This window comes from Tupaia chinensis, unplaced genomic scaffold (assembly GCF_000334495.1).
Source record: "Tupaia chinensis unplaced genomic scaffold, TupChi_1.0 Scaffold000213_1, whole genome shotgun sequence".
Lineage (NCBI taxonomy): Eukaryota > Metazoa > Chordata > Mammalia > Scandentia > Tupaiidae > Tupaia > Tupaia belangeri.
The window spans coordinates 202936-215107 of NW_006159688.1; the positions used below are offsets into that span (position 1 = coordinate 202936).

The 12172-nt window shown below is 41.2% G+C and overlaps 1 protein-coding gene across 1 annotated transcript in view; it reads right to left on the reverse strand.

Moving 5' to 3' along the window:
• MPEG1 (macrophage expressed 1) overlaps window positions 1-10428 on the reverse strand; it is a 22264-nt gene extending 11836 nt beyond the window's left edge. Inside the window, 2 exon segments of the mRNA XM_006147416.3 lie at window positions 3816-3937; window positions 10302-10428. Coding sequence (XP_006147478.1) covers window positions 3816-3937; window positions 10302-10428 — 249 coding nt within the window.
• Window positions 10429-12172: the final 1744 nt, after the last annotated feature.

The window sequence follows — 12172 nt, forward strand, 5'->3', positions numbered from 1 at the left end:
AAACATGGTGCATTATGTCTCATTTCTCAGTCCCCACATCTTTCCATCATGTGATTTCCTCGTTGACAAAAATTTGAATAGAAGCAACTCAGTGGCATTCGGTCTTTCTGGATGAATGGCTGGCAGATTTTGCTTCTATACTTGTTTTGTTATCGGGTAACACAAAACCCAACATTCAATATTTTATTTTTCTTTCTTTCTTTCTTCCCTTTATTTTTTTTTATTTTATTTTTTTAAAGATATTTTTGCTATAGGGTGAGTATAGGGTGAGTGTGTTCATTGGAGAGAGAGACAGAAAGCTAGAAAACACCCTGCAAGGGGGATGGCCATGCTGCAATTCCTCCTCCTCCATTCTTCTCTCAGGATTTTGGGCACGAGCGCACATGCACCAGGTGTGAATTTAAGACACCAGGTCTGGGACTCAAACATGGGAATCCAGCAATATAGCCATTACTCTATCTGCTGGTCCCAATATTTCCTTTTTTTTTTTTTGGAGAGGTTTTTGCTAACTGTAGGGCATGTGCGCTCGCCAGACAGACAGAGAGAGACATAGAGACAGAAAGTGAGAAATCACTCCCCAGGGAGGATGGTCACACCGCAATCCCTTCTCCTCCATTCTCCTCTCGGGATCTTGGGCACGCACACACACGCGCCCGGCGTGAGTTTTAAGGCACCGGGTCCGGGACGCGAACCACGGTCAACTACGTGGGAGTCCAGCGACATAGCCATTTCACTAACTGCTGGTTCCCCCAATATTTCCTTTTTAACATGGGATATTCAGATGGACTTTGACTGAAGAAAAGTAAAAATCACTACATTTTTCTTCCTACCTTAAAGACCTGTGATTAGATTAAGGTGAAATAAGCATGTTAGGTAGTTCTTTCATCACAGTCAGTTGAGAGTTTTGGGCCCTCCATCGAGATAGTCCTATTACCACTTCTTTTTTTTTCTTATTTTGATAATGTACATAGGAAATTAAAAGCAGGGGATGGGTTGTGGATCTATTAAGTCCCTAGACTTTGTTCTTTGCATAACCACTCAACTATCTTGACTGCTACACTGATAGATATGGATGTGAAATAGAGCTCTCAGAATTGAAATAGAAACAATGCACTTCTTTGTATGTTACTAGAGTCTTTCATCTTCTCAACTGTGAAGCACAAACAATAGCATCTACGTCTATGTAGTGAATGAAGTTGTTAAGAGGAGAGACTGCAATCATTTGTGGAAAGTTCTACATGATGCAGATAAGAGCTTCAGCTGAGCTTGTTGGGTAGTTCTTAGATTGACTGCGCAGTTAAGTCCTTTCAGGATAAGGTAGAAGGACATGTAGAGTATCTTAGGACCTCAACTTTTTCTTACATCTATTACACAATATGGGAAGCCATACTGACTCAGAAAGGAACCACTTATATATTTTCCACTAATATCCCAAAGAGAGTCATACATATCTTTAAGGAAAACAATCTGGTTACAATCTATATAGATTAATGACACAGGTAAATTATTGAATCATCAGGAAAGTCATAATGCATTTTTGCATAGAAAAACAGAAAAATACATTATTACTTTCCTGGTGACCTAATAGAAGTGATTGGCTATTGGGGCTGTCAGGTGGCGTGGTGGTTAGAGCCACCGGACTCCCACATGATCGATCGTGGTTTGCGTCTCAGACCTGGGGTCTTGCTTTCTCACTTTCTCTCTTTCTCTCTCTGTCTCTCTCTCTGGTCAAATTTAAAAAATAAGTATATAAGTAAATAAAGTTAAATAACATAATTCTTTTTTTAAAAAGAAGTTATTGGCTGCTTTATGAAATAATTCATCTTAGGAGTCCTTTAGAATGAGAATAACAAACCTACTTTAGAAATGACCAACTAGTAAATATTTTAGGCTTTGCAACAAAATGGTCTCAGTGATAACTACTTTACCATGCCATGGTAGTGCAAAAGTAGATGATATGTAAGTGCATGTGCATGACTGTTTCAATAAATCTTTATTTGTAAAAATAGGTCAGGGACAATTAGCCTGAGATCTGTAATTTATTGACCTCCAATTTAAAACAACAGAATTATAGAATCCTGTCATTGTAAAAGGGCTTATCCTCCCAGACAATGTGTGAGCCTCTCCAGTAGTCTTACAAAGTGGCCATCCAGTACTTGCTTGGATGCCTCTAGACCACAATGGCTCCTGACCTCCTATCTATGGACAGGTCTGATCCTTAAAAAACCTCTTTCTTCAGGGTCAGCAGGTAGTGTGGTGGTTAAAGTGCTGGACCCCACAGGGCTGACTCTGGATTTGGTTTCTGATGGTTTGAAAAACACTATAGGCACGTATACCTGTGTGTCCAAAATCCCAAGAGGAGAACGGAAGAGAAAGGATTGCATCATGGCCATTCCCTCAGTGGGTGGGTGATTTCTCACTTTCCCTCTCTCTGTGTCTCTCTGTCTTTTCTCTGGTGATTGCACATGCCCTATGGCAAAATTCTTAAGCAAACAAAAACCAAAACAAACCAAAAAAACCTCTTGCTTCAGATGAGCTCAAGTTGTTTGATCGTCTGCTGGCTGAGAGCATTCTCTTATGCTATGGTTACCTTAATAGGGTCCTGTGTAACAGATCCAAGCAAGAGAAGGTAGAAGGCTTAGAAGTTCCTGAGCCCCATGGGACCAGCAGTTGGTATAATGGCTATGTCACTGGACTCCCATGTAATCGACCATAGTTTGAGTCCTGATGCGTGTGCGTGCACGCCCAAGATCATGAGAGGAGAATGGAGGAGAAGGGATTGTGGTGTGGCCATCCCCCCCGGGGGGTGATTTCTCACTTTCTGTCTCTCTCTGTCTCTCTCTGTCTTTCTGGTGAGTGCACGCACCCTATGGCAAAAACCACTCCAAAAAAAAGTCCCTGAGCCCAGAAGTCTTGTGAGGATGTCAATATATATGTCTTGATTGCTGATTGGAATGAATGATGACTACAGTGTGAGTGTTCTGGAGACCTCCAGAAGGACTAGTTGTTCTTTTATTATTAGATCACGGAGAATTTCAATGGTTTCCAGGTCAGGGATCAGGGTGGATAGGGCAATTGGTAGGCTTAGGGAAACTACGAGAAGAAAATACTGGGTTGTCGGAAAAGTCATTTTTCTATGCAAAAATGCATCATGACTTTTCTGACAACTCAATATTTCAATATTTCCATAATCCTCCCTAGTGTTTTTTTATTTTATTTTTCTGAAGAGCTTCTGTAAGACTCGGAAGAATCTCATCTTACATGGTAACTTAGAGGCAGAAGACTCTGTCTCCTGGGAGATTTATGGAGCTTCCTCTATTTAAACCTAAGTGTGAAGTATTTACAAAATTGGGGGTTGTAAAATATGTAAGAAAATTTTAGCCATGTGCGCAAAGGGAGTCTTTAAAAAGTTAATGGAAAATACAACTATGAAAAACCTATATACAACTTTGAGGTAATTTTGCACCAAAATGATCTCATACTTCAATTCCATTTTTTTTCATGACCTTTTTGAAGTCCTATCATCTTAAGGAAGGTTGTAGAGGCCAACTCAGGTTAAAGAGTGTCTTTTCAGGCAAAGACAGCTAGAAGCATTTACTAAAACTTCAGGTGCTGCCTCTAGGTACTGGGAAATACATGCTATTTATTCAGACTGGGCTACTTGCCAAAAGTTCCAGGAAAATTTCCATTTGTCCTTCTTATTTTAGTTTAAATATAATTTCTTCCTAGAGGCTTCCACTGCATTCACTGGCCTGTGTTGCAGCCGATCAATTTAAGTCCCTCCCTAAACTTCTTCGGCAGCACTGACCCCTTACACAATTGACTACTCCTTTATGAAGAGCCCTGAGCAGAGCCCCAGTCACTCCTCTCCAAGACCACTTGGCCTTCTCCAGGAAGATGCCTGGTCTCTGGCTTAGTCTACAAATGCCAGTGGCGCCTATGCACACCCAATAAGAACAGGGCGACCAGATTTACCAAATGCAAATATAGGATGCCCAATTAAATTTGAATTGCAGATAAATGATGACTATTTTATTTAGTATAAGAATTTATCTAAAACTCAAATTTAACCGAACATCTGATATTTTACCTGAAGACCTTAAACAAGTGTGACCTTTACGAGTCTGTTTCCTCCTACCACTTCGGGACTCTGCTAAAGCACCAAGCTAGTGTACATGGCATGAGTTTCTCCAGCAGCTGGCCAGGGGAACTGCATAACCCATAAGTGCAGGAGATTTAATACCATATGGCGTCACACATTGGTGAGCTAGAGAAAAGAGATAGGAGGGATCCTATAGAGAGCTTCCTATTGCATTCTCCCTCCAGCAGACTGTCCTGAGACCTGCTGGTTCTGTGGGCCCTGTGTGTAGACATTCCCAAGACTAAACAACAGCCTTTGTTTTCCAAGAGCTGTGATCGGGTTCACTAATATACCTCTTTAGGTATGCTTGTCTCTTTCTGTACCCTATCTTCCTTTCCCCCTTATATTTACTATGCTGGGGCTGTACCTGTCAGTAAAACATTAATTAAGGTAGAGTGTTAATTAATAGTATAATGTCCCTCTTATATGCTTTGAATGCACCTTTTGCATTTATCACTCTGTGTTTTGATTGAGTTTTTTTGTTTGACTCTTTCCTTTAATAAATATAAGCTCCTTAAGGGTTGGACTGACTGGCATTGTAATCCATTGTAAGCACAGTGTTTGGTACATAGTAGATGTTCAATCAAAATTTTGTCACTATTAAATGAACAAAGACGTGAATAAAGCAGACAGATGTAGCACTATTTCTCAAACATTTTCCTGGAAGAGTTGGCCATAATTGGTTAGAAATGAATACTCAAGGTCAAGTAACATTATAGAATCTTCATTTCAACTTGCTTCAGTATTTTTTGAGCACGTCCTCTGGGTCTAGCCTGTGCTACTTATATTTCTTATCATAAAATATTTTTTTTCTAGTCTGAAATTCAATCCTTTGTGAGCTTGGAATGGGGTGAACACGGTGTCTTATATAATAACTTCCTCTGGGTCTAGCCTGTGATACTTATATTTCTTATCATAAATTTTTTTTTTCTAGTCTGAAATTCAATCCTTTGTGAGCTTGGAATGGGGTGAACACGGTGTCTTATATAATAAATGAATTATATGAGTCCAGAGGAAGTGTTCCTATGTGCTGAGAGCACTTGTCTTGTTTGCATTTGATCTGGTCTTCAATGCTCTGGCCCTGTGGAACTGAACCCAAAGCCACTTTCAGACTCATCTTGTTCCCTATCCCTGCCAGGTATCTGCAATTAGTGAGACTTGAAGGTGCCCATTTTCGCCCCTCTTCCTGTTTCTAATCTTCCTACATAGGTGTGTAAGTAGGGTGGGACACAGGCTGGGAAAAAGGAAGGACATAAGCCGACCTGCCCCAGTTGTAATAATACCTCCATCGTGCTGACAGGATAAAGACTGAAGGAAGGACGGGAGCTGGAGAATAGGAAAGAGGAATAGGTCAGCACAATGCAAATAAGACAGAAGACATTTATTTAAATTTCCTAGTTACTAGAGAGCCGGGTCAGAGGTTTGCTAACAAGTGCCAGTGTTCTTGCTCTGGGATTTCCCTGGTTCAGGGTTGGCCTTTCTGTTCCTCTTCGTTCTCTCTTGAAGCTAGATTTTTTAATTACTACCTTGAGAAATTGGGCCATTAAAGGGGAAAAAAAAGGTTCTACTCAGCTAGGAATCTGGAGACTCGAATTCTGTTCCTATTCGTCCATTAACCTGCTGATGACTAGGTAAACCACTTCTCTCTTGGTCTCTGCTTCCCCATCTGTAAAATAAGTTTGACGTCCTCTCCAGAATCTGCATGACTCATGACCCATAATTTTGCAATCTAGTTACAACAACGTGATTCAACTGAAAAAAAAAAAAAAAGAAAAAGAAAGAAAGAAAATAAAAAATATGAATATTCTGTTACATACGGATCATAGCATGCAAACTTTCTTGCTTGTTTCTGCTGATAATTACCATTGGTGATTTATTTCCTTGTATGATTTGTAATTTGAATCTCAAACTCCTTTTTCACTGGGGTTGTTTGCTCTGGGAGGCTGGCTTATTTTTGTTTGTGGAAGGTTTTCCAAGGTGGTTTTAGTTCTATCACACCTGAGGCCATATAAGCAACTGCCAGTCTCTTAGGTCAACATGAACAAAGACCTCACACCTCACACCTGTGTGAACACAGATCTTCCTGACTTCCAGGCCTGTTCCAGCACCTCTTGAGCATTGCACAAAGGATCAGAGGTGGGCCCTCTCCTGTAGCTCTTCAAGTCCCAGTTTCCAGCTAGTAGGTCTATATCTGACTCAGAAAGCCCCTTAGACAAGGGCTTCAACTCCCACTTACTGCTCTGACTTTAAGTTTTCTTTCTGGCACCCAAATATTTATTTTCCTTGATTTTCACTTTTAAAAAATAATTATTCATTTAACTTTTTTTTTTTAAATTTTAGAGAGATTTTTGCTATAGGGTGAGGGTGCTTACCAGAGAGACAGAAAGAGAGACATCAAGCCACCCCCGCAGGGAGGTGTAATCCTTTCTCCTCCAGTCACCTCTCAGGATTTTGGGCATGCGTGTACACGCATCCCGCATGAATTTTAAGTCATCAGGTCTTGGTCTCAAATGCAGTCTACTGTGTGGGAGTCCAGCAAAATAACTATTATGCCATCTGCTGGTCCCCATTCATTTAATTTTATTTATTATTATTATTTAATTTGCTATAGGGCATGCATACATTCATCAGAGACACACACAGAGAAAGAGAGGGAAAGTGAGAAAGCAAGTCACCAGGTCCAGTACCCGAATTGCGGGCAGCCATGTGGGAGTCCAACATCCCAACCACCACACCACCTTCTGGCCCTAATTTTCATTTTTTAAAAAAGTTTATTTCTTCTGAAAGAGAGAGACTAACAAACACATAGGCATCCTCAACAGGGTCTTTATGCCAGCATCCTCTCCCTAGTCCCAGTCAGCCAGGATTGTGGGCACATATGCATACCCAGCATGTGCAGGGAGACCTTGGGATGCAAACTCAGGTCCTTCCCAACAAGTTCAGCACCAAGAGTGTTGCATTATCATTGAGCCATTGTAGCTGGCCCTTTTTGGTTTTGAACTCAGATCTTTGTGATTGGAGAAACGTATTTTTGCTTGAGTGTGTGTGGGGGGGTGGGGGTACTCTACCACCCAAATACTCTTGTTACGATTATTTTGTTTTGGTTACCTTTTGCATAGATATAATGGGTGGCCCTACTTAGAGTATCAAGGTTTTGGGGAATGAACTTTCCTACTATCAAACCCCTCCCCCAATAAAATAACATCTTCACTGAGGTCTGAGACCTTTTTCCCAGGGAAATCACTTCCTTTTCACAAGGAAGGCCCAGGCTTCACATATAATCTGCCTTTCCTTCTCTCTGTCCCTGTAAGTCAAGCTGAAGAACTGATATTCTCACCATGACCAGAACAGAACTTTCTCTGAGAGTAGGGACAGGAATGGAGAGAAGCTGGTCACTGCATAGGTGAGATGGAGGAAGAGGAAGATGAAGAAAGCTGAGGTCTTAGGGTGGGGAAGTTCTGGAGATTACTGACAGTAGGATCTAAGGAGAACCAGATCTTCCTTCCTTCTTTACTTGCATGGTGCAAGGGATAATATGACTGAATTCTTCACTGCGAGAAAGTGCACAGGCAGGACCCTGGGAGTCAGGAGGCTCAATGTGAACCCTAACTCTGTTACTCTCTTTCAGATCACCTCCTCTCTGGGTTTTAATTTCCTCATTTATAAAGTTAGAGGACTGGGTTAAGTTTCTGGATTATAAACATCATTTCAGCAGTGGAACCTTTATTTTTAAATGCAAGCTTCTGTAGAAACTAATATGTAAACAAAGAGCTGCCTCAGCTGAACAGGGGGGCAGAACCACACCCAGGCTGGTGGCTGGATCTCCTCTCCTCTCAGAGGAGGCCTGTGCAGAACACGGAGATCCCTGGAACACACTTAGAAAACCACCAGTTCATATATCTCTTAGAGTTTCATGTTGTTGCAGCTTTATAATTATGATGAGAAGGAGAAAATTTTCCCTCGCAGTAGAATTCATGGGACATAACTGAAGCAGTGTGATTTCCCAGAAAACAGGAAGTCAGACTTGCCAAACAACGGAGCAAGGGTTTCCAGGCCATCCCGAATTCTTCCTTCTAGAACCTTTCACCTCCCTTTGGATAAACTGTCAACAAGCCATGGCCAGCTGTTGTGTGATAAATGGTGAGATTACTGGGTTGGAAAGTAATGCTCTCATTAACCAGCTGTGAGACATTAACCAGCTATTGCAACACTCAGAGCTTCAATTCTTTATTTGTAAACAGAGGGAAGTGGATAACTGGTCACTAGGAGGTCACTTATCACTCTAACAGTGGTCGATAGAGTCAGACTGGTACTATACTCTCTCCAAAATTTACTGAGGCAATACTGTGTGTCAGGTACCATTTGCTTGGTCATGGAGATTAGATTCTAACAGAAAGACAGATGTTGAACAAAATGCAGTATATGAAAAAGAAGTAGAGGGTGCGAAGGGAACATAGAGGAGGCCTCAACGTGGCCCAGAGTGATCCTCCAAACCAGAGAGAGACAGAGAAACATAAAGACAGAGAGGTAGAGAGAGAGAGAGAGGCAAAGAGGCAAAGATAGAGATGGTGAAGGCAGAGCTAGAGAGATAGAAACTGACACAGAGAGATATAGAGAGAAACAGAGATAGGCAGAGAAGCAGAGACACAGAGTTCTAGAAAGACAGAAAGACAGAAAGTGAGGGAAAACAGACAGAAAGAAATACAGAGAGAGAAAGATTTTATATATATATATATACATAGAGAGAGAGAGAGAGAGAGAAAGAAAGACCAAGACAAAGGAAGAGACAGAGAGACAGAAAGCAAGAAATCACTCCCCAGGGGGGATGGCCATGCCACAATCCTTTCTCCTCCATTCTCCTCTCGGTATCTTGAGCATGCACGCACATGAACCCGGCGTGAGTTTTAAGCCACCGGGTCCGGGATGTGAACCGTGGTTGATTACATGGGAGTCCAGCGACATAGTCATTACGCCAACTGCTGGTCCCTAGGACATTTGTTTTCACCAGAGACACACAGAGAGAGTGAGAAAAAAAAAAAAAAAAAGAAAACGAGAAAAGCAAGCCACCAGGTCTGAGACTCAAACCATGATCAGCTATGTGGGAGTCCAATACCCTAGCTACCACACAACCTGCTAGCCCCACCATTTCTCTTTTAAAAAGATTCTTCAGGATGCTTCTTGGGGATGCATTGGGATTATTTTCTATGCTGTTGCATTAGTTTTCTATCATTGCCACAATAAATTACCATACTTGGTGGGTTAAAACAATGCAAATCTAGTGTCCTAGTGTGCTGGAGGTCAGAGGTCTAAAATCAAGGTGTCTTCAGGGCTTCATCCTTTCCGGAGACTTCAGAAGATAATCTGTTCCCATGTCTTTTTCAGTGTCTATAGGCTTGTGGTCCTTAGCTTCATTCCAACTTTTTCTTCTGTCATCACATATCATCTCACTAACTCCTTTATGTCACTTAAGATAACTTATGTGGGACCAGTAGGTGGTGTAGTGGTTAATGTGCTGGATTCCCACCTGGTCGACCATGGGTCAAGTCCTGGACCATGCGGCTTGACAGTCTCACTGGGCACATATGCATGCATACCCAAAATCCCAAGAGGAGAATGGAGGAGAAGGGATTGCAGCATGGCCATCCTCTCTGGAGGGTGAGTTCTCTCTCTCTCTCTCTCTCTCTCTCTCTGGCGAGTGCATGCACCCTATAGCAAAAATCTCTCTCTGAAAATAAAAAGGTAACACATGCACAGGTTTTGGGGATTAGCATGTAGACATCTTTGGGGGGCTATTTTTCAGCCTACCGTAATCATGATTACTAAGCGATGGTCACAGGATCAAATATATGTGCCTTTTAGTGCCTACAGCAGAGTGAATGGTAGGATTTCCTGTGATTCTTTACAGACAGCAGCAATAGCACTTGACAGTGAGGATGAATACGAAAGGTTTCTTAGAGTATCCTCTAAGACCTTCCACCTTATTCCACGTTGTTTATTGAACCCATACCATATCCTTGACTGTCACTGTACTTAATGGTCCTTTACAAATAATAATCACTCACCTTTTTCTGTTTCTTCAGCACACTGTCAGAACCATAATGCAATGTGATATTTAAATCTCAGTGCATTGAAAAGTAGCAAAACAACATTTGTGTTTTACTGTGTTCCTGGAGCTTCTCTGCATCTCTACAGGTAGCAGAATGTGCCGAGGTAAAAAATACTTGTCGAAGTGCTTTTTCAGATTCTCTTGAGCTGACGTTGAGCAATCGATATGGGGAAAAGGGCATTCATTTGCTCCACTCTAATCTGGTTTTATGTTTTGATTTGGGGATGTAAGGACTTGGCAATTTTGAGCAAGTAATAGAAACCAGATTTCCTGGTCTCCATTACAAGTTATCCTCATAAGTTTTCAGAGTTTTAGCAGTTTATCTTTTTCTGCAATTGTAGCAACATTTGTTATAGAAAGTAGCTCAGTTTTAAAACTGTCACAAACAGAGCCAATAAGTGGTGGTTAAGGCATTGAATTCCATGTGGCCAACTTCACAGTTGGAGTCCCAAACCCAGCAGCTTGAAAACAGCTGGGCACATCTGTGTGTGTGTGCCCAGAGTCCCAAGAGGAGAATAGAGAAGAAGGAACTGTGGCACGGCCATCTCTTTGGGAGTATTTCTCACTTTCTTTCTCTCTTTCTCTTCCCCTCCCTCCCTCTCTCTGTTTCTCTCTGCTAAGTACACATGACCTATAGCAAATTAAAATAAACAAATGAACAAAAGCTGTCACAAATAGAAGTATCAAGATCAAAATCTTGATAATAGTTTCCCATTAATATAAATAGGTTGCCACAAATTAGGGTGTGTTATTGTCTAGTAGTTTGTTTTTAAAAATTATTTTTGTTCTTCTAATTGAGACTAAGCTATCACTAACTATAGAAAGATTCAAAACACACATTCAAAGTTTCATTCATTTCCAGGTCAACCAATGGCTTGGTGGTTAAGGCAGCTGAATCCCACATGACCAGCCCCATGGTTTGAGTCCCAAACCCAGTGGCTTGAGAAACACTTCAGGTGTGTATGCATGTGTGCTGAAAATCCTGAGAGGAGGGTGGAGGAGAGAGGATTGTGGGGTGGCCATCCCTCCGGAGCTGCAGTCTCACGTTCCCTCTCTCTGCCTCTCTCCAGTAAGCACACATATCCTCTAGCGATTTTTTTTTAAAGGTTTATTTTCTAATTCACAATTTTTTTACATGCATTGTCTAGTTTGAGCTTCACTCAGACTTGAATAACTTATATGATGAAATAATAGCTACTAGTATTTCTGTTATAGAAATTAAGGGTCTAGGATATATACTTTAAATTTATTTTTCTGCCAGAGGGCATGTGCGTGTTCACCTGAGAGAAAAAGCACCCCACAATGGAGCCTGGTTATGCTGCAATCCTTTTTCTTCCATTTCTCCATCCCATGAGGATTTTGGACATGGACTCACATGCACGGCATGTTTTCCAAGTCAGTGGTCTAGGACTCAAGCTGCATTCAGCTCTCTGGGGCCTGGTTCCCTATTCACAGTGCTTAACCAGTACACAACCAACCTTGTCCAAACTACCGTATCTTTAAAAAACAAAAACAAAAGCACATAGTTTGAGTAAGAAACCAGAACACAGTTCTCCTAATCCCTAGTTAACTGGCTTTCTAAAAGTGCACTTATGATTTCTGTCCTACTGGTAGGAGTAGTCTGAGTTTCCTAACATTTGTGATAAAAAAGACCATGATTAAATCACATCATTCTGGGTAAAGCAAAGTCTTGGTCATTATTTTTTTTATGTTCTACTTTGCTGCAAAATGTTTCGTCAAACAGCTTACAAAGATATATGAAGTATATAAGCTAACAGATTAAAAGGGTGCTGAAGAAAAAAAAGAGAGAAAGAGAGCGAGAGACACAGAGTAGAGCCAGGAATAAAAACAGAAGGCTCCCCAGAGTGACCTGAATTTTTGCTACATATGGTCCAGAAATTATCATCAAAACTTGTTGATGTGGA